Genomic DNA, 23,718 nt, shown 5'->3' on the forward strand with positions numbered 1-23,718 from the left:
AACATAATTACCTGTTTTGGTAAAATATATTTTACATTCACCAACAGAGAAAAAACAGCATAAAAGTCAGGTTGTGGAATGTGATTTTTTTTCTAAATAAATATTTTTTATGACTAATTGGGTTGGGATTCATGAGCCAAAATTAGGTTAAAAAAAGCACAATTTTCACTGAATTTTTTGACTTACTTAGAATACAGGGAATGTTTTTTTGGGGAAATAATATTAAATAAATAAAAAGGCTACTGAGTGAGAGCTAGCAGGACATCTTTGACCAACATGGTCCCGATTAGCATCTTGTCGCAGTTGAGCGTCAAGTGGGCGGAGCCATCGTCTTTGGTGGTCACGCTGACCAAAACCAGGCTACCGCCGCTCGCTGTTCTCCCGGCGAACCTGTACGTGGGAACAGGAAGTGGAGAAAGGGGAAGAGGAAGTGGAAGCGGAGGACTGAAGTCAAAACGCCAAAGTCGGCAGAATCAAGAAAATGAAGGAAATTTAAAGATGTAAAAAAAAGTTGTCATAAAAACAACAAGTTTTAAATTAAATCGACAATGTAACTTGACCTCACTGAATTCCCACCAATCATTGTAATCCATATTTAAATTTACAAAAAAATAGAAAATCTCTCACAAAAAAAGTCAGGAAAATCTCCCCCAAAAAATAGCTTACTTCATCATCTTTGATTAACTCCCATTCTCTAAAAAAATACATTTGTAAATCATCATCTTCTGCTTATCCAAATAAATAAGAAAAATACAATGTTACAATATAAACATTCATACAAAGTTTATGGACTTATTGACTAACTCTGCTTGTAATACAATTAGCTTAGCATGCCCATATTTGGGATGTGGGAGTAAACCAGACATGGGCAAACTGCGGCCCGCGGGCCACATATGGCCCGCCAGGCGTTTTAATCCGGCCCTCCGACGTTGTCCAAATAATGTTTTGTTTTTTTCCCCCAAGATGGCGCCGTGACGCGGAAGCCAGTGGCAGTAGCTGTGTCCATTCTTATTTGTTTTTCGTGTTTTACAGCATCTCTATCTTTTTTTAAAATGACATTTTAATATTTCTTAATACATTCCTTTTGACTTGACTTTGTACTTTATACTTTTTACTTTAATGATAAGTGATGAGTATGTTAATAAATTAGTATTTTTTTCTGTTTATGTTTCATATGTACTGTTAACGGATGCACTTTTTTATGTGTATCGTATCTTGTGCTGACCCCGCCCATCTGTCAAATTTTTAAAGTCAATGTGGCCCCCGGGCCCAAAAGGTACCCGGAGAAAAGCCACGCAAGCCTGAGTAGACTCACATGCATTACATTTGCTGTCATTTTTGCTTACCTGCACTCCTTATCTGAGCCACACGGCACCCTGCTAAGATTAGCGGCCGCCGTCACCCTCTGAACGATGGCGTGCTCGTCCCGACACATGGCGTCCAACGTCAGTTTCTCCGTGATTTCGTTCATGCCCATCAGTTGCCCTGTTGGCGAGCGACCAATCAGTTTCAGAACAAAACATGTGGGATAAATAGACCTTTTCATCAGGCCAAATAATGATAAAAATTGGAAATATGAGTGTAATGGCGTGATCAAAAAGTCTATAGAATTGTACAGTTCTACAGGTGTGGAGAGTTTTTGGGAGGAAGGATGGGTAAGTGTCGTTCGTTTTATAGTCGGCAGGTGATGAGCACCCCGAAAATGTTTATTTCACTCCCCAGATCAGAAAAATGTTGGTTTTCAGCACCAGCTAATTTGTAAGATAGTCATTTTAGCCGAGTGTCATTGAATGCAACATTAAATAGATCAACTATAGTCAATTTTCAACCAGTTTTTGTTTAATTATTAACATGGTTGCTAGTATTAAATCGCTAAATATTAAGTGAAAAACTAAAATAAAAGGATTTACTCGCATTCATAAATTAAAAATATTGTTTTCAGCAAAAAATAAGGGGTTCTACGCCCTCTACTGGCTAATTTGCACACTACAAGCAATAATAAAGCAAATAATTATTGGAATTAATCAACCCTGGGACAAAAAATAAATAAAATAAGGCTCTGAAAATGAAAATTCTAATCTAGACTTGACCAGATTTCATTGTGATCCATCCAGAAATAACAAAGTAGCAATTCGGCAATTAATTAATCAATTATTCAGCGGTGAAACAAAAAAATAATTCCAAGGATCTTTGCATATATTTCCCAAAAGTGTCCCTCCCGAATTTCATTCAAATCCATCCACGAATAACGGAGAAGTCTCAATTTTTGTGAGTGTCCCCGCCAAGAAAAACAACAACAAAAGCTAGTTTTGGAGACCCTGGCATTCCAAAACAACTCCAAATGGGTGAAAATAAATGCAATAGGATGGGTGAAGCGTCAAGGTATCAAATAGGGGTGGAGTCTTTTGGGAGTAGGGGGAGGAGCTAAACGGAAGTCAACTCACCTAGACGCTGCGAAAGCGTCTCTTTTGAGGACAGCAAAAATGTATATTTATCAACACGTTAGTTACTGTGATATTTTAGGACGGATGCTAATAAGGTGCTCATCATATTTTGCCATTATGGAATGGAGAAAGTCAAGATATTTTTTTCTGATGATGCCCCACCCCTTTGTGTGTTATTTGATCCCTTACCTTGCTCTTTTTTAAATTCGTTTTCCGTCATAAAAACAGGTTTCATTAATTCTCCGACGGGTGGTTGGATGGATACAAAGAACTTCCGGGTGTGAGTGCTGCAAAAAGTAAACAGTTTGTTAGCTTAGCTTAGCTTAGATTTCGTCATACATTGTACAATTGGGTCGTATTATTCTTACCAAAGCTGGAAGTTGGCGGCTTGTGTCGAGTCGCAGAAGTCGATTCCCATCACGGCGGTGGCTGTCTCACCCGCAGGAAGCAGCTCTGAAGACAGGAAGCATAAAAAAACACCCTGAATTGGTGGCTAGCCAATCACAGGGCCCAAAGAGACAAACAACCAATCATAGCTAGGGGCGATTTAGAGTGTCCAATCAGCCTATCATGTATGTTTTTGGAATGTGGGAGTACCCAAAGAAAACCCATGGAGGAAAACATGTAAACTCCACACCGGAGGACAGACCTGTATTTGAACCCAGGGCCTCCCACTGTGAGGCCAACATGCTAACCACTCATCCACCGCGCGATATATGATCATTATGTACTGTCCCTTATTTAATAAATGAATCCAACTCAAGAAGCCACCTGGGATCAAACCCTCGACCCCAGGACTGTGAGACCAACACGCTAACACAGGGGTCAGGAACATTTTTTGCCACAAACAATTCATATTTTATATATTACATGTTATTCCTTGTGAGCCATACTACAAATTTAAAAGTCAAAATACATATATGTACATGTAAACAAGTGTCTTTTCAATATTTTTTTAGTAATTTCACCACTCTTAAAGTGAAAAATAAATAATATTCTTTAAAAATATTCTTATGCTGTTGCTAATCAATGAAAGGATGCATTCCAGAAGAGTCTACTGCCAAAAAAATGACGATTGAAGCAGTTCTAGATGTAATATCTCAGTTCTGTCATCAGCAATTTCCATATTTTAGCTTACAGGTTAGCAAAGCACTCATCAAAAGAGCCACATGTGGCTCCCCAGCCACAGGTTCCCTACCCCTGCGCTAATATGTCTAATTCAGACTATTTCCCAGTAAAAATTCATAAATAAACCGCCCTGGACTATAATGCGCAACATTGATATTGGGGTAATGTTCTGCAATCCCAAAAAAACGAGGGTGCTTGAGACTCACCAATCTCCTGGAACTCTTGAACCCTCATCCCGGACTGAAGCTTGACATCCTCCATGTGCAAATTCTTAGCCTCTACGGCGGCGCTGTTAGCAAAGTGCACCTGCACGGCCACCATTTTGGGATCGGGGCCAAACGTCTGGCGGCTGAAGCAATACTCCACCGACAGGCCTTCGCCGGTAATGCGGTGCAGGAGTTCAAAGCTCTTCTGAGCGCCGGATGGCGAGATAGCCTGAATTTGATTGATTTAATAAAAGGGACGGCACATATTAATGAACGTATTCATCGTTTAAATTCATTTGGCTCGGACAACCCGTAAAAAAACGGGATCTTACCGTGGGTGAGAGGACGTTATCAGACAAAGATAAGCCTTCCAGGTCGGCGACCATGCTGCTGGAGAGGAAGGAGTTAAGGGGCGTGGCTTGAGGTGAAGGGGCGGGTTCAACTGAGAGGGGAAAAAAATGATGGGAAATCAAAAATCATTTAGATGAATTGCGGATTGTGTTATTTTTATGAATCGAGTGATGAAACAAAAAGCTCACAGTCGTCAAGGTCCAGCAGTGACATTTCTTTCTTGCTGTCTTTTGTCGCCGGTTTGGATGGAGCTTTCGATTGGACGAGCTACAAAAAAAATGTACATGGCTCACACAAATAGGGCACACGTAAAAGTCTAAAATGTACTACAAAGTGGACGGCTTTCGGTCCTCATAAAACGAGTTCTTTTTTAAAGGGTTTAGTTCTGGGGTGGGCAAACTTTTGGGCCCGGGGCCACATTGACTTCAAAAATTTGACAGGTGGGCGGGGTCAGCACAAGATACGATACAGATAAAAAAGTGCATCCGTTAACAGTACATATGAAACATAAGTAGAAAATAAGGACTAAAGTATTAACATACTCATCAATCATCATAAAAGTATAAAGTACAAAGTCAAGTACAAAGGAATGTATTAAGAAATATTAAAATGTCATTTAAAAAATAATAGAGGGGCTGTAAAACATGAAAAACAAAGAGTGGACAGAACTACTGCCACTGGCTTCCGCGTGACGGCGCCATCTTGGGGAAAAAAACCATTATTTGGACAACGTCAGTGGACCGGATTAGAAAGCCTAATGGGCCGCATGTGGCCCGCGAGCCGGAGTTTGCCCAGAGCAGGTTTAGTTGGTAGTTATGTGAGGACCGTGGAACGAATTACTGAAATTACATATAAAGTACACCTCTACTTACAAATTTTTTCAAGTTAGTCTTGAAACCAATGTATTTGGTAAGTAGAGGTACAACTGACTATATTTTCATAAATCAGTACCTTTTTCTTTTTGACGTCAACCTCCGACTCGGAATCTTGCGAATCCGACGGGCTGCTGTCAGAATCGCTGTCATCATCATCATCTTCGTCCGAGTCCGATTCCGATTGGCTCTTTTGCCGCTTGTTCTTTCTGCTCCGCTTCTCGTCTTCTTCGTCGCTGCTCGGCTCACTAGCCGAAAAAAATCACGCTCGTTAACTTCAATTGGACCAAAAGACCCGAGGACCAAATGTCCGTCCGTCCCTCTCACCTTTGACTTTCTGGCGCCGGCTTCTCAAACACTTTCTTCTTGTTCTTACGGTCCTCCTGGTCCTCAGACTCGGAACCCTCATCACTCTCATCGCTCTCGGACCCAGAACCGCTCTCGGCGGCACTCCCGCTTTCGGAACCACCCGACGAGTACGACTCTGCACCAGAATGGTCGCCATTGGTCGCCCGCAATACGTTTCAGGCGAAAAGACGTACGGTACGTACCACTATCGGCGGATTCCGTCGGTCCGGATTCGCCCTCGGAATCGGAATAGAAAGGCTTCTCCACTTTTTTCTCCTTCCTCTTCTCCCGGCTGCTGCATTTGGTCCATTCGGGTACCTGATGGACGACGAGGGAAAAACGTCAGGGCCAAATGACAACGAAAAACAGAAGCACGGCAAAAGTCAACCCTGAGTAGTTTGTCGAAAATGGATGCAAGCACCAGGGCAGTTACTTCATAACTTTAAAAAAATGGGTTGTTTTTTTTTAAACGCAAGTAAGCAGTTCCATTAAGAGAAGTGATGTCTTCGGGAGGGACTCGTTGTTTTTGGTTCTGGTACGAAGGCGGGGTCAACCCTGGATTGGTCGCAGGTCACTTATATATAGTAATCCCTCGATTATCGCGGTTAATGTAGGCCAGATATGGCCGCGATAAACAAAAAACAGCAAAGTAAGTTCACCCCCATTTGAAACAAATAATTAATTAATTAAAAAATAATAATGAGAAAAAATATATATATATATAATTATTTTTTTAAAATATATTCATTTTTTTTTTAACTTCAGCGCTGAGTCCTGGTAGCAAACAGAGGAAAGGGGAGTGGCTTCTACTTGCAAATTTCACCGTTTCAAATTTTTATGAATTTACAAAAAAATATATTTGAAAAAAATTAATACATTTCCCATAAAAAATATCTGCGATATTGTGAAGCCGTGATATTCGAGGGAAAACATAGTTAAAATCATTAGATTAGATAACTTTAATCATCCCGTATTGGGGAAATTTCATTGTCCCAGTAGTCTTTTTAGTTGTTCTTTTATTAGTCTTCCAAATAACCTAATTTTGTTTAAAGCTCTTACATATGTTTGCAGCCATAATGCATTTATTAGCAACTATTAAAGAAATAAAAAGATGTTATCCTAGTCTAATTGTCAGCATCTCCATTTTCCATCTCACACAAGGATTAATATTATTAAGACTAATTGGTTTCAGATGGATCCGCCCGCCACTAACGATCAGACGAACACACACAAGCTCCTCCCCCAAGAGAGCCTCTTTAAAAGAATCACTTCTCTAATGCAGTGTTTCCCAACCAGTGTGCCAGATTCAAATTAAAATAGGAATTGTACTATAACAAGATTCAAACCAGAATATTATGAGATTAAAAGGGTTTTTCTTGCCTATTTTTATGTCAAGTAAATAGTAAAAGTAAAACAACATTTGTCAATGTCAAATCTGTGTGGGCACAACATGGATTTTCTCATAATGTTAGATAATATTGGGAATAAAATGTCATAATATTACAAGATTTAATCTCATTTTATATCTTCGTTAATAAAAGTGATATAGTTTTAAATTAGAAGATTTTTGATGACATTAGATTGGTGAAAAAAATTGATTTTGCAATTATTTGTTGGGGATTATTTAATTATTGTTAATAAAACTTTGATTACAATGACTTTATAATGTTAATAAAAGTGACATAATTTTTAATTAGAAGATTTTTGATGACTAGATCAGTCTGAAAAAAATACATTTTGGAATAATTTGTTGGGGATTATTTAATTCCTGTTAATAAAACTTTGATTAGAACGACTTTATAACGTTAATAAAAGTGACACAGTTTTAAATAAAAAGATTTTTGATGACTAGAAAGGAAAAAAAAAGGCTGAAATAAATAAATGTTGGAATAATTTGTTGGGGATTATTTAAATTTTGATGAAAATACTTTATAATGTTAAAATAGGCAACATAGTTTTAAATTTGAGGATTTTTTAGATAGTAATGTGCCTTGAGACTTGTTAAAAAAAGGTTGGGAAACACTGACATAATGGCAGACACTTAGGAAAGAAGGGGCGGGGCTAGGGGCGTGGCTTTGTTGTGTATTTAAAGGGGGCAACTACAAGCACAGAACAGCGAGGAGCGGGGTGGGGGCGGGGCGCATAATATCGGAAGCTGCTTCAAGAGGGCGCTAAACTGACTCACGCTGGTCAACGTTGTGACTCGCTCAAGCAGCGAAAATACCTGGCAAGACTGGGAGGGTGGGGGGGGGGGGGGGGGTGATGGAGGTGGGGGGAGAAAAGAAAGATGGGGGATGGAGATTTGAGAGAAGAAAATTAAGATAAAATAAGAAAACATCAGGAGACAAAAAAAGCACAGGAAGGTTTGTGGCTGTAGAAAAAAAATGTTCTCCAATGACTCCATTGGACGATGGAAGACGATCGAAAGTGGAGCGGAAGACCCCCAAAAAATGGAAATGATGGTTTCAAAATGGCGTTTTGGATGAGTCGTTTTCAAGATGGCGCTCATTCATGATGAGATTGTTGGGAAAAGACAGGTAATAATCCAAAAATGAGAAAGCACGTCAAAAAAATGCATGCAGAAACCAATCAGAGAAGGAGGAGGAAATATTATTAATATTATTATTATATTATAATGGTCAACAGTCGACTTTTTAATCGTGTTTTTAGATTCAACATGGATTTTTGGGGGAGAAAAAAAATTTGGTCCTACTCAATGTTCCCTCTAAGCGGCGCACTACTCTCGTCTTCTCTGCGCAGCAGCAATCATATTGCGCGCAGTAAATAAAATCCAAACTTTTTTCTCCTTTTTTTTACCCCTTTCCCCAAGGTGGCGCCGTTTACGCGGCAGCCAATGGCAGTAGCTCTGTCCACTCTTATGTTTTTCGTGTTTTACAGCATGTTTTACATGAAAAATTAGAGGAAACATTGACATTGCTTATGGCAGATGCTTATACTGGTGTGCCCATGGCGCGCAATGATGATGTCACTCACACTGGTGCTCAGGGAGCTTGTCTTTCTGCCCAGACCAACAAAAAATTAGAGGGAACATTGAACAGAACCTAATAAGGATAAGCGATACGGAAAATAAATATACTATAAATTGTCTCTTCTTTGATGTTCATTGAGGTAAACTGAATTTTCCAAAATAAAGTGTAGAAGGGATAGGATAGCAAAAGCAAACGCACTCCCAAACCAAAAGCCAACCTCTCGCCAGTCTCCAAGCAGACCAATTCTCCCCTCGCTGGTGTTTATCACATCCTCAGTCTAAGAATGGGGTGAAAGATTGGATTAGAAAAGGCTCCTCCCCCTTTTTCGTAATCACTGACTTGTTAAAAAAGATAACCTGACAATTTGGATTTTTGCTCATGTTTTTTTTCCATTAAAAATAATAAGAATTTCCTCCACCTTGTTTTGTTGTAAAAACTATGTTGTAATTTGTCAAGTTTTATTATCTTTATATATTTTAATCTCCCCTTTTTAACTCATTAACCGCCACTAAATTTGATCGATGTTCAAGCCATTTGGACTGTGAGGGATGTGCTGGTCAAAATGGTACATAATCATGGAATTATTAGTTAAAAAACAAACAACATGAAAACATGAACCAAAACTTGCTCACCATCCTTGAATTCAAAATCAAGCTTTTACGCATTCATCTTGATTTTGATCAAAAATAGAGGTGCTCAAGTTTTGATTTGTAAACACTTCATCCATTATGAGGAACCAATAGCACTGATTTAAGTTAAGTTATAGCAACAAGCTAGCATTTTCCAACGTTAGCTTGAAAAAAACAGTACCTACATACCTGTCAACTTATGTTTTTTCCCATTTTTGATCATATCAAATTGTGTATGTCGTATTTGGTACAGAATATTTTTAAGTATGTTTGTTATGTAAAACCGATCAGGTTTTAGCCATTTCGGCTCTAATCCGGATTGTCTCGGTCACTGGTAGCAGACAAAAACGTCATCGTCGAATGCTAATGCTAATTGCTAATGCACACACTCATTCCTCTTTCACCCTTCCGCCTTTTCACAATATACATATAACGTGTCAGCAAGCAATGTACCCAGACAGTCAAAATATCAGAATTATACAGCGCCATCTACAGTATCTTGACTTTAATCCATTATGATTGGGCGCCCTGTCCACTTTGGAAATTTCTTTAGAGTTTTAAGTGTGCCCTATGTGAGTAAATATAAATAATATGTAAATATGTGTCACGTTGCATTTGTACGTTATTTATCGCCTAATAAGGGGAATTGCGATTGTTAATTAGGGCAATAAATTAAGACCTACCGTTTGCATGCATGTACATCTATGTGTATCTATGTGTATTTATATATGTAAATGTATATATATATATCTATATATATATATATATATATATATATATATATATATATATATATATATATATATATATATATATATATATATATATATATATATATATATATATATATATATATATATATATATATATATATATATATATATATATATATATATATATATATATATATTCAGCAACACGCTTACTTATTTATGTATTAATTCATGTATTTATTTATTAACTTACTTCTTACCTATCTATTTATGTCTAAAACATATTTTTCTGTGTCTGTATTCTCGCCCTCTTGCTACTGTGACAACAAAATTTCCCGAATACAGGATGAACAAAGTTATCCAATCCAATTGGCTGAGGTTGACAGCTATCTAAGAAGCTCACGTGCTATTGGCTCAAACATGGGTGACAAAACAACAAGAGGGGGTGCGAATGAGGTCCTGAATGGAGTCATGAATTTCAATCAAGGTTGAAATGACTAAGCAAGTGAATGGATGATCACTGCTAGCATTGTTAGCTTGTTCGCTACAAAGCAGGAGCCACATTCGCCCCCCGCCTCTCGATTGGGTTTGATTGGGTATGTTACTGAATGCCACTGCACGCACAGACTCTTTCACCTCCACGTTGCGCACGGAGGGATCTGGGGCGGCTTCCGGCCAGTCGGGTAACTCCTGGTAGCCGCCGGCTTTGGCGTTCAGCAGGTGGGATAGCGAGCCCAGTTGGAAGTGGTCTCGATCTAAAAAAAAATATGGGAGAAACTCAATGAGGGGTTTGTTTTTGGTAGTTCAAATCTTAGTCTTGTAGATGAAAGTCTCAGACAGTTTGACATTTTGACTGTCTGGGTAAATTGCTTGCTGACGCGGTATATTTATATAGTGGAAACATGCGGATTAGAGCCAAAATGGCGGAGAAGAGATAATTTTTTACCAAAACGTACTTTTTTAGGGTGCACTTAAAAGAAATTTACAAAGTGGACATAGTGTCCAATCATAATGGATTAAATTCAATATACTGTAGATGGCGCTGTATGATGCTGATATTTTGACTGTCTGGGTACATTGCTTGCTGACACGCTATATTTATATTGTGAAAAGGCAAACGGGTGAAAGAGGAATGTGTGTGTGTGCATTAGCATTAGCATTCCACCATGACGTTTTTGTCTGCTACCAGTGACCGAGATGATCCGGATTAGAGCCGAAATGGCTAAAACCAGATCGGTTTTACAAAAAAATGTACTTAAAAAACTCCCGTACAAAAGTCATACGCTGTACACACTTTAAAATGATCAAAAAGTTATAAATTGACAGGTATGCAAAAGTATTCATTGACAAAAGACGAAGAGCTAGCATGCTAATCATAAATGCGCCAATACCCTGTTTAGTCATTTGTTCAACATGTCCTTGATTGCGCAACACTTAGAAAGCTAAACATGCTGGGTAATTCTGGTTATGACATCACAACAAATGGCTTCTGTACCTTTAAATGGAGACTCCAAAACGGGCGCCGGTTTGAGGGCCAAGAAAAGCTTCTTGGCGTATTTGCTGAGGGCGCCACTTTTCTCGGTAGGAACGATGAGCTGGCGAATGAAACGCGCCCTATCACGGATGTCATAATTCTGGTCATACTTGGCCAAGTTGAGGACATACTGCGTCAAAAGTTTGGTCTGTCGGAAAACAAAAATGAGATGAGGACGCCATTTTATTCCATTAAAACATGCAAATTAGCCTCAATTTTACTTGTTTGGAGTTGGTGAGGTACAGCTTAGCCGCCAAGTTCAGAATCTGCAACTTGACAATGTCTTCTTCGTTGGTAAATGACTTGGCCATCTTTCTGAGGACATCCGGGGCGATTTTGGGTACGTGCTCGCAATATTCGCCGATTAGCCACAGGATGCTAGCTCGCGCCATGGGCACTTGGATGTTGTCGGTTAGCTTAGCCATGTGTTTGATTATGTCACTGTGCTTCTCAGGTTGCATCTGGAGGAGCTTTTTGATGACCACCACCGATTCAGCCACCACCAACTCTGCGACCAATCCAAAAATCTCATTTTGTTTCCGAGAAAAACAATGTGTTTGTCAGACTTTTAAAAAAAACTCACCGTCTCTGTTGGACAGCAACTGAACCAATCCATTCAGACACGTATCCCTCACTTCTCCGATATTAGTGGCACAGCGACCAATCGCTTGGATGGTGGCAGCTACAAAGTCTTTGTCCATGCTTTTGATGTAAGTCTACCCAGAGTCGGGAGAAAAACAAGTTGTTTATCTTCTAGTTTTCTATGTCTATCTTAAAAAACCTGTACCTGAAACTCTCTGAGAATAGTGGAGATGTTTGTCTCATTGGCTAGGTTGGTCAGCACCTCAAGCTGTAAAAAAATAGGAAAATTTACATCAATTAGCGCTTTGTACATTGACTAAAAAGTATCTAGTAATCAAATTTTTTACATTAGGAAAAAAAACAGTATTCCCTCGATTTCCGCGGTTAATTCGTACCATGAATACCCGTAACGTAATTTTTTTGGGGGCCTATCAGTAAATATTTTGTGGGCTATTATTTAATTTTAGACATAATACACTGTACATTACACTTTCTAACATATCCTAGCAGTACTGTAGTACATTTTTGGGTCTACAAGGCAACATTTAGCAAGCTAGTACTTTTTAATGACTGTATTGTAGGTTCATATTTACACATTTTAGACGTACTGTACACTTACTAACATATCCTAACAGTACTGTAGTACATATTTTGGGTCGAAAAGTCAACATTTAGCAACCTAGTACTTTTTAATGACTGTATTGTAGTCTCGTATTTACATATTTTAGACACTGTATACTTTATACATTTTTCTACTGGTACTGTACATTTTTGTGGGCCTATAGGTCAATGTTTAGTAAGCTAGTAGTTATTATTACTATAATTACTGATTAATAGAGAACATCCGCGATTCAAAAGTGAAATGGCGAGGGAACACTGTATATCTAAAAACAAACCTTAAGGATCTTTATCTGAGTCGGATCTGTAGAGCGGATGTAGAAACTTTTCAGGTATGGTTCAAACATCCCCTGCAGAAACAAGATGGTTAAATTTAGAGTTTTGCATTCGTTTATAGACAAATATGAAACATCTGAGAATAACTCACCCTTCTCTTTATGGTCATAGTGGCCACATTTTGAAGAACAACATACTGGACTTCACTGCAATGAAATCCAAAGTTCGTTTAATAGGGATGAAAACAAAACAAAAAAAGGTCTGCTTGATTTCCAATGCGTAAACGCTCACCTGTGACTGCGTAGAAGTCGTACAAGAGCCTTAGCGATGACCCCGACCTCGGCTTTGGGGGCCAGGTGGAAGTATAGTTGAGCCACGGCCATGACTACCTAAAAAATATGGATCATGGAGATATAGTACGTCAAAAATATGTGAAAAGTTCAACCAGGAGCCTGGAGGATTACAAAAATATGTTTGAGACATTTGCAGCCTGAAAAAAAGAATGGTCATGATTCTATGAGGGTGTAATTAGCAGCCTCTAGTGGTAAAATCGGGTATTACTTGAATAATTCCTAAACTTGTCAAATTCAGTGCCAGTAAATAAAAATATCTAGTTTGAACTTAAATTAAATATTCTATATTACTTTCGATGGAATTCGAATTTTTTAAAATAATTTTATGTTAATGTTTTTAACTGCACTTTTAACAAGATATTTGATCAAGTTGGTCTTTTCATCTGTCCACTTTGAATTTAAATGTATTCGTAGACGTCTATACAACTTTTTTTTGTATTTCATTTTATAATAAGCGGTCCAGAAAATGAATGAATGAATTTAGTAGGTGTGGCCTATATTGATACACAAACATTATGAGTACCAAAAAGATTAGTCAGAATATAAGGGACACTATATTTCTATGTATAATCATCTTAGAGATGTTAAAAGAAAGATTTTCACTGGCCTACATTGACATGTGTCGGTTTGTGTCTGCAAAATTCAACTAATTGCCACATTTCCTTTTAAAGATGTGCGTGAAGATGCTCAAGGGCACTCGTTAACAAGAAAAGCTGAACTGAGCCGAAGTCTCCAGAGGCCAAAAAGATTGAATCACGTCGTCTAATGACGTTCCCGGCGACCGCTTGAGTTATGATGCAAATGGATGGCGAGGAGGATTTACTGACAGCTGCGTTGCGGCTCTGAAGGAGCGGCTTGGTGTTCCTCAGCAGCAGCCGGTGGTCGGGATCCATCACGTACGGCTTCCGCTTGGCCAGGGCGGCGGCTTCGGCCTTCTTCTCCTTTTCTTCCTCATCTTCGTCGTCGTCGTCATCGTTACCGTCCGAGCCGTAGAAGGTCTTGTCGCCGGCTCCGCCCTCTTCCAGCAGGGATTCCTTGGAAGAAAGGGGAAAATGAGGAAAGGTGGTTGCAGCCAGGAGCTTTTTACAATTGAAATTTAAGTGGTTGCAGCCAGGAGCTTTTTACAATTGAAATTTAAATGCAAATTAAAGCCTAAGCAGTCAAATTTAAAGCATGGTCATATTTCTGCCCTTTGTGACCATATTTCTCCATCGTTATATCACTTACCTTTAAAATTTGAGTGAATTAGGCTCGTCCATGGCCAAATTAACCTAAAATTCCTTTTCTGACCACTTTGACCTCATGACCACAAATTGTTATCACCCCACTCATTTAAATGATAACAAAATGTTAAATAATACCAATGTTTCTCTTCAGAATGCGCCAATTCAATCAACAGTACTCAAAAAACAAAATGTCCAGGCGACCAAACGTCCAGGCGACCAAACGTCCAGGCGACCATACGTCCAGGAGACCAAACATCCGGCGACCAAACATCCGGGAGACCAAACTTCCAGGCGACCAAACGTCCAGGTGACCAAACATCAGGTGACCAAACGTCCGGTGACCAAACGTCCGGTGACCAAACGTCCGGTGACCAAACGTCCGGTGACCAAACGTCCGGTGACCAAACGTCCGGTGACCAAACGTCCGGTGACCAAACGTCCGGTGACCAAACGTCCGGCGACCAAATGTCCGGCTACGGCCTTAATGTGTTAGCTGAGGTGAGCTCCAGCACCCCCGCGAACATTATGAGGATAAACGGATTGGAGGATGTCAGAATAGATAAATCAATGTTGTTGTTAGCACCACTTTCTGTTAGCTAAGCATAGCTTGTTTTATTGATTACTTATCTATTAGTTTGTTGTTGTTATTTGTGCAATTCCTTACTTATGTTGTGACTACTTATCATGTTGACTACTTATTTATTTATTATGTATTGGTTATTGTTGTTATTTGTGGACATTGTGGTGAAAGCTTAAAATCTCATTATACTTTTATAATGACAATAAAAGCATTCAATTCAATTCAAATGCACTAATTTCGCATCTAGACGTGGAAATTCTGTAGCTAGCAAATACAGGGGCGGATCTAATCTCTATTCTACTCACATACCTTGCAAATATCTGGATTTTTGGCTGTATTGCAACGCTGTTTAAAAGAATACGCATTATAAAAATGGCTAAAACTCCATTTCCCAGAAAAGAACATGATTTAATGGCACTCACGTTGACGTTGGGGTTAAGGAACTGCGTCCTAGCGTAGCGTGTTAGCATGTTGATGATAACCACTTGACCCCACTCTTCCACATCGATTAGAAGATTGCAAAGCTTCCTGTAATTCTTGTGGATTAAGTCGATCCGTTCTGGACACACTTCCTCGAAGGCCATGACCACGCTGCCCGCCACCAGCTGTGAAATATTCATTTTACATGATGTTTTTGAAATTTATGAAAGCCATTTTTTAGCTTAATTTGACTCAACTTACAGTGGTTTTGTCCGCAAGGAGTTTCTCAATGACTTCAATCAATTGGTCCTTCTGTTCTGGATCCAGACTGAGGACACACACAAATAATTTGTGAATTTTTTGTTCAAAAATGAGGCCTTTCAAAAGGTAACATACCTGTAGAGTTTAGGGATGGCGTGGGCGGCTGTTTTGCGGACGTAAGGAGACATGTCCGAAGCGGCTTCCTTGATGGCTAACATCATGATGGGAACGATGATGGTGACACGGATGCTAGAGAGGACGCGCAGGGCGCTAGCTCGGATGAGTTGGTTGGGATCCTGAGGAAGGAAGGACGGTACATACACAAAGTCAAGTTGAAAAAGATATAATATACTAAATTGGGGTTTGAAAAAACCTTAGATTAACTATTAAATGCAATGAAATTTCAGAAAACAATACATACTGTATTTCTGCACTATAATGTGCAACTAAAATACTTTTTTTCTCAATATGTCAGCTTTATTTATGGATTTTGGTTAATTATTGTATGAATGAGGTCAGAAACGGAAGTTCACATATGCTAATTGTAGTCTTTTTGGACTCTTTTTGAAGGGAACTACACAGTCACCTCTAGAGCCGGCCCCCATGGATAAATAGTATAAATAAATAGTATATATACATAATAATTAATAATAATAGATAAGCGTGTTGCACGAAAAAACAAACCTTTTTTCATGCATTTATATACTATATAGTATTTATATATACTATGTATATGTCTAAAATGTATTTTCCTGTGTCTGTATTCTCACCATCTTGCTACAGTGACAGTGAAGTTTCCCACAGGATTAACTATATTAATCTAAACTAATCTAATCTAATCTAACCTAACGTAAACTAATCTATATCTAAACTAATCTAATCTGCATATTTAACAGTATTTTTCCAGTTCAGGCGTTTGTGATTTTGAAATATTTGACAATAATGGTGTGTTTTGTGCTTTCTGTCCAATACTTTCAAAGCTATCTTATAAATAAGTATTAATTGGTTTTAGTATTGTTTTGCAGTATACAGTACATACAATATAGAGCATATACAGTGCATACTGTACCAATATGGAGGTCATTCAATATTTCTTTTGACAATGCATACCTTCAAGCCTCGCTGGAAGGTGGAAATGGAGAGCAACGCCAGGTCTTGCTGCTCTTCGGCATAACGCACCAAATAAACATACACCAGCTTCTTTACCTGCCGGTGTGGAAAGAGACAAAGAAAAAAAGCAATTATTTCACTTGCAAAGTGAGAAAGATAGGAACACCAAGCTGAGAAAAATGCTATATTTTCCCTTCAGGTGAGATAAACCCCAAAACCAAAGGAGGCTGTCCAAATATGATAAGCGCTAAAGACAAGGGGGAGGGGGTGCTTACCTCAATGTTTTTACACGCCACATTTTTCACCACGGCAGGGAAGAGGTCGGATGCGTTTTTCCCTCGAGCGATCATCTGCGGGTAAAAGGGAAATATAAAACGGGTTTCACATCCAGGGATTTTGGATAAAAGCAGGAATGGCGTATTTTCTGGCATATAAGCCGTGTTTGTAACTAAAAAAATAACGATGACTGAATCAAGGGTACTTTGCAGCGTTGCTGTACTCTTTGTCACCAATAGATTCGGCAAATTAACATTTATTATTTGTTGGTTATTTTCTGTTTTGCAGTAAGAAAACAACCATTAGTGGATGAATGAATTCCTTATATGCAAGAAATTGTAAGATTTAACGATTTTAAGGCGATTTCAGGGGGTGTGGAGGTGGCTTATATGCGAGAAATTGTAAGATTAATGGATTTTAAGGCAATTTTAAGGGTGGGAGACGGCTTATATGCGAGAAATTGTAAGATTTAACAATTTTAAGGCAATTTTAAGGGAGCGGAAGCGGCTTATATGCGAGAAATTGTAAAATTCAACCATTTTAAGGCAATTTTAAGGGATTGGAGGCGGCTTATATGCGAGACATTGTAAGATTAATGAATTTTAAGGCAATTTTAAGGGTGTGGAGGCGGCTTATATGCAAGAAATTGTAAGATTAAAGGATTTTAAGGCAATTTTAAGGGTGGGGAGGCGGCTTATATGCGAGAAATTGTAAGATTCAACCATTTTAAGGCAATTTTCAGGGTGTGGATGCAGTTTTTTGCGAGGAAATATGATAGTATATTTGGCAATAAATTCAATTTCAATTATACACATGGAGGACTTATATGAGAAAAAAATATGGTATATCACTTCATGCTAAAGCTTAGCAAAGTAGCTCCCGTGGGGATGGTGGCGTTATGAATATTTAAAAACCGTCTGTGTTTTATGGCATGGCGGTTTCTGCTCTTTCGTGAGTCCCTTAAAAGTTCCGGGACATTTAACGTGGTAAAGTCTTCCGTGCGTGTCGGCCATTAAAAAGTACGCCTTGAAATCCCGCAGAGATGAAGATGACTCACGGCGACGATGCGTTTCATGGCTTCTAGCTTCAGCGAGTCTTTGTTGCTGTCCAGCATCTCCTTCAAGTCGTCGTGTCTGAAAAAGAAGAAAATAAAGTAGGAATGGACGTTAGAATTCTTCAAAATAGAACGAAAAAAAACATATTTCATTATTTAATGGAATGGTGTTAACTTTGTGGGCCAGAAATAAACTGGTCAGGCCCCACTTGAGGTTTAGAGGGCATTAATGTAGCCCGCCAACCAGGGTTTGACACCAATACCCTAACATTTTAAACGAATTGGACAAATAGTGGGCTTTGGAACATTTTTAATGTCATTTTATGGCAAAAAAAATGTCTAGGGCTCTCTGGGGGAGGAGTTTAAGGGGTTAAGGGATTCACCCTGGCCTCTAGGGGGCGTGGCTAAGTGAGGGGAGAGCGTAAGAGAAATGTAACATGATATGCAGACTTCTTGTGTAATGTTCCAGTTTTTTATAGTTTTTTTTGTCCGAGGAAAACAAGTAGTGTTATTTTTGGACTATAAAGCAAATTTGTAGCAAAAAAAAAAACATTACATTACAATTTAGATATCTCCAAATAGTTTATATTAAAATGTGCATAAGATTATGTTCCGTGATCTGTCCACAAATTCAATAAAATGTGTTAAATACATACAAAATGGTATCAAATAATATGGTACAAGGCCTATTTAACCGCTCGCCAGGAAGCAGTTTCCATGGCAACCAGATGTGGAGTAAAATAATTTGCCATTTTAAGAGTCCGCTGCCAGAAAATGGAAGCATTATAACTGCTTAAACAACTTAAGGTCATTTATATAACGCTTCTTACTAATTAACAATCATCAGTTTATGACTCAAACAAAGATGGCGCCGCTTTTATTTTGGGAAAAATATGAATTTGTTGTATGGTGCCGCGGTGGATTGAGTGGTTAGCGTGTCGGGCTCACAGCTCGGGGGTTCTGGGTTCAAATCCAATTTGGTAATGTGAGTCAATCTCACTGTCGGAAAGAAGCTGATGGAAAATGACACTGAGCTCGGGTTAGCGTCCTAATAATTGGACACCATATCCTGCTTCTTTCATTTTGGATCTACAAACAACACTAAATAATTCAACCAATCGCAGCACCCTGGGTTTCTGCTTACTTAAAAAAAAACATCCAATAGATAATTAGAACCATGCCATTACTTTCAATTCGCCTGCTTAGGCAAACTTCTGCTGGTTGAGTTAAATGTAGCTTTGCAATCAGAGTCAGAGTCATAATTAAAACCATATTCTTCACCATAACAAATTATTCTTAATGTATTATCTGTTTTTAATGAGCCCTGATGTATTTGAATGTGTTTTAAGAGAGAATAAAACTAAAAGAAACATTAAACAAGGCCAAAAAAGCCACATTCTTTTAAACCAGGAGCCACATGTGGCTCAAGAGCCACTAGTTCGTCCTCGCTTCATAAGCAAAATAACAGTTTCACAGACAAACTGTGTCACAAGTCAACCTTTTTTGGTCGCCGGTCAAATGTACTTAGATATGAAACAGTACTTAGATGTGAAACAGTACTTAGATATGAAACAGTACTTAGATATGAAACAGTACTTAGATATGAAACAGTACTTAGATATGAAACAGTACTTAGATATGAAACAGTACTTAGATGTTAAACAGTACTTAGATATTAAACAGTACTTAGATATTAAGCATAATAAATATAAATATAATTTTGAGAGCTACAGTAAACTATCTATCACCATTTGGCCCGGCGACCAAAAAAGACCAAAAGACCGGCGACCAAACGTCTGGCGGCCAAACGTCCGGCGACCAAACATCCGGCGACCAAACATCCGGCCGCGACAGCGATTTTAGAAGAATCAATTGAAATGAATGGTGTCCCTATTGCAGTCAATGGGAGCTGTCGAAAATAGCATTCAGAATCGGGGTGGAAATCCTACCGCAAAGGTTGACTCAGGGAACTCCCATTAGCTCCGCCACTGCCTTCCTCCAACGGCGCCCGCTCCTCCTGGTCTCTCCCTCCATCCCCTGCGCCGGTTCCCCCTCCACCGGTTCCACCTCCACCGGTCCCCCCTCTCCCGGTTCCTCCTCCTCTAAGGTGGCGCAGCTCATCTGGCCTGAGGGCGTTATACCAAGTCTGCTGCCCGCCGTCGGGGGTCAACACGGGGCTCTTGTCCTCCTCGTGGCCCTGCACTTGACTCTGCACCGTCTTCACCATATTGACGGCGTTAACGGGCAGCTGCAGCAGCTTCTGCATGGCCGTCATCTTCGTCTCCTCCTTAAAGTTTCTCCGATATCCGCCTCTAATCGGCTAGGGCGTCAAAAGTACTGATCCTCACTCTGGTGGGAGCATCTCAGACGGGCGCGACGCGGCGAGCCGTCGCGGTAAAGGCGGCGCTCCCTGCGTCGGAAAGAGACGTCTCCGTGGCAACGGGGTAATCCGACGCCGACGGCCGAGGGGGAATCTTTTCCTTTTTTGCAGCCGCCGTCCGCCGCTCTGAGAGAAGGATGCTTATCGCGGATGGGCGTGGACTCCGGGGCGACCCCTCCCCGTTATTCACGTGTTCGCCGTTGCAGTCGCTCACTCATTGCGCACAAATGCATCTTTGAATTCCACATCATCACCGCTCTCCTCAACATTATTCTTCATCTTCAATCCTCATTTCTATGACGCATGTTAGCTTATTTTCTAAAAATGTGGTGTTTTCGTCATCTAACATGACTCAGCGTTCTCACCCCCCCCCCCCCCAACCAGAAAGGAGAAAAATGAGTCCTGCCAAAAATCAGTCCACATTAGCTCACAACGTCATAAGGTATGTCAGAATGTCAGTTAGCTTATAGCTAATGGCTAAGCTAGAATGATCCAGCAAAAAGACTGTTAGCAAAATACATTAATTTTTGGTATTTTCTCGCATATAAGCCGTATGTCAATCAAAAAATGAGGACTGAATTGAGGGTGGGGCTTACATGCCCACAAATTAGACTTGACAATGTGGCCGATAAGGTCATTTATCTAAAAATAGAGAAAAGATAAATAGATAAAATGCTCAATAAAATTAATTTTGACATATATGAATGATATTCAAGAAAGAAAAAAAAACATATCTTGCATAAAACATGAAAAAAACGAATTTGTGCCTGCCATTGCTAGCTTAGGGTGCCGCTATGGACATAATTCCTGGTTGTACTGCTCACATGACTTCCTTTTTTAATTTATCTACATACAGACAGCACATTTTAGGAATATACAATCCGGCATTCATTAGAATCTCAGAAATAATATTTTTTCTTAACATTTTCCCTTCAAAATAACAATTGTACTAAAACCATGAATATGGAGGTGAACATTGTGAATGAGTGGGCGGCTTATATGAGAGAAATTGTCAAATTCAACGGTTTTAAGGCAATTTAAATGTGGCTAATATGCAAAAAAATACGGTAATCTTAATCCAAATACTGCAGATCCTACATTGACTTGGGTACTGTGATACGAAACATACCGTGTCCTAGTTATTTGATGGATTGTTCAAGCAGCATATGACTTGCAAATATAGCACACAAGTGTCAAATACAACAGTCTCCACTGGGAAGGAAAATAAAAGGTAGGCAAAGAATTCATAGCCTTGAAAAGGAACTCCCTCTACTGGAAATAAAGGCATGTTGCACTTTAATCATTCATCAGTTTGAGGCTATTTTTGTTGTGATTTTTTTTCACGGTTGTTGGATATTTTCACTTTGTTTCAGTGGTATAAATACAAATATGGATTGCAGTATCCTATTTATGGATTTCTTAACAGACATTTATTGACAACAAAATATTACAGATTTAATATATTAATGTACAAAATAATACTTTAAAAGAAATACCCGATTCTTGTCCTTTTTCTAACAAATGAAAGTGTAGAGATTTGTTTCTGAGTCTTTAAATTTAAATTTGAAAAAAAGTATGTACTTAAACATTGTAAAAAAATGTGAAAAATTCATAAACGCAGACATTGAACCTAACATTTGGCAATTAGAAAATATAATTTGAGCTATATAATTGTATCATAATACCAACTTTGAAACTATAAAGCAGAGAATGTTTATTCAATGTTTTGTCAAAAAGTTCAAATTTCTGCAAAAACTCAAAATGCAGCAAAACTAATAGCCAACAACTGACAATTGCTAAAAATGAATTGCAGAACTCCAACTTTCACTTTTCAACCACAGTCAAAAACAAATGCTCAACAACCACTATAATTTTATTAAAAATATTTTTGTCTTATAACCAAGTATTTTGAGTGGAACTGAGCCTAAATTGCTGATTTACAATCAGTTATAATGCTAATTAATGAGACAATTTTAGGTTGTAAACTAAGTACCTTCTATGATTTCTGAAGTTAAAATATTGGGAGAAATGGCAATTTGTAGTTTATCTGTAAACACCAGTGGTGGCCACCCTCATCCTAGAGAGCCTCAATCCAGTTTATTTTCCACACCTGAATCAAATCAAATCATCAACTCATCAACCAGCTGTGCAGAAAATTGACACCGATATTGATTATTGGATTCAGGTGTGTTAGTGGAAGGAGATATGGAAAGAAAGGAGTAGACCATCCCTGGTATATACTGATGGAAATCAATGACCAATCCTGCTAAAGCATCCTGTACATGAGCCAATAGAAAAGGGTGGCGCTGTCCAAAAGAGTTGGTGCTGAATAAAATGGAGCCGAGGCCTGCTGGCTCCCCCTTTTTAACCGGACTTTTATCACGTATCAAATCACATATTTACCACATAAACCCACATTTTAAACCAATTCAAGCTAATATATTTTAACCTTTTACCTTTAAACACGCAGAAGGTCACATACTAGCACACAGCGAACCAAATCACGACCACCGCACACCAATACGCCGTTCCACATCCAAAATGTAATGGAAATGGAGCATTTAACGACTGAAAATATGAAAATTGAGTATGTTTACCTTTTGTAGTCCGTGGAGAAAATACCGCCGCTGGCCGGGTCGTGACCATATTCGGGCTCCCCGACGCTGGAGGAGCCCCCTTTCTCCTCGTTGAAGGCCGTGCTAGCGGACATTGTGGTGGTGTTTTAGTGTCTTCTTCCTCCCCCCCGAGGCGACCGAGATTTTGTGGGCAGGTGGAGATGCTGTTTTGCAGCGTTTACTGGCGCACAGGCACCGTTTAATCCCTGGGAGGAGGGGGATAATGGTTGGAACCGGAGACGACGAGGAAAAGGGGGTTGGGGATGCACACATCACGTGACAGGGGCGTGTGATGAGAAACCCGGAAGTGTACTAGCGTGAGGATTTGACAGATCAAAAGCCGGTCATTTTTCAAATTTGAGGCCGACCCATTTTGATAAAAATTCATTATAAAACTTGACTACGGACTCAGTTCTGTAGGTGAGTGTTTTTATATTAAAAATAATAAAATAGAATTATAAATTAAATAAATATTTACGTATATTTATCATTTTAACTCGAAATTATAAACATTATGAAACACATGCTGTAATAGTTTAATAATATGCACTTATCCAAATGATTTTACGGTTCATTATGTATTTATTGATACCTGCATAAACGCAACACGGTCAATTAAGAATGTCAATGAGTGTGACGTCATATTGTAGTGAATTTTTGGTTCAATAACATTGCGCCGCGAACGTTTCATATGAAAATTTCCTAAATATTTTTCTTTTCTTGACATTCTACAAAAAAACGACTTAGGTGGT

The 23,718-nt window shown here is 39.0% G+C and overlaps 1 protein-coding gene across 9 annotated transcripts; it reads right to left on the reverse strand.

Moving 5' to 3' along the window:
• Window positions 1-7: 7 nt before the first annotated feature.
• Window positions 8-23,248, reverse strand: ap3b2 (adaptor related protein complex 3 subunit beta 2). 9 transcript variants are annotated; one of them, XM_077711208.1, is made up of 29 exons: window positions 22,949-23,248; window positions 17,975-18,050; window positions 16,917-16,991; window positions 16,642-16,737; window positions 15,667-15,827; window positions 15,532-15,598; window positions 15,273-15,455; window positions 15,160-15,195; window positions 13,872-14,078; window positions 12,983-13,080; window positions 12,843-12,897; window positions 12,694-12,765; window positions 12,003-12,065; window positions 11,799-11,931; window positions 11,437-11,723; window positions 11,177-11,363; window positions 10,306-10,436; window positions 7,535-7,582; window positions 5,553-5,667; window positions 5,329-5,485; window positions 5,081-5,249; window positions 4,318-4,396; window positions 4,111-4,220; window positions 3,779-4,007; window positions 2,813-2,897; window positions 2,634-2,731; window positions 2,445-2,465; window positions 1,347-1,485; window positions 8-444 (listed from the first exon to the last, which is right to left on the reverse strand). In XM_077711208.1, exons 1-29 carry the CDS (start codon window positions 23,059-23,061, stop codon window positions 240-242), a joined length of 3,495 nt encoding a protein of 1,164 aa, XP_077567334.1. In that variant the 5' UTR covers window positions 23,062-23,248; the 3' UTR covers window positions 8-239. The 9 variants fall into 9 exon arrangements, with proteins under 9 accessions (XP_077567334.1, XP_077567331.1, XP_077567336.1 ...); XM_077711205.1 differs by lacking the exons at window positions 15,160-15,195; window positions 22,949-23,248 and adding an exon at window positions 19,921-20,017 and having other exon boundaries at window positions 8-390; XM_077711210.1 differs by lacking the exons at window positions 2,445-2,465; window positions 15,160-15,195.
• Window positions 23,249-23,718: the final 470 nt, after the last annotated feature.

Source organism: Stigmatopora nigra, unplaced genomic scaffold, assembly GCF_051989575.1.
Source record: "Stigmatopora nigra isolate UIUO_SnigA unplaced genomic scaffold, RoL_Snig_1.1 HiC_scaffold_25, whole genome shotgun sequence".
Lineage (NCBI taxonomy): Eukaryota > Metazoa > Chordata > Actinopteri > Syngnathiformes > Syngnathidae > Stigmatopora > Stigmatopora nigra.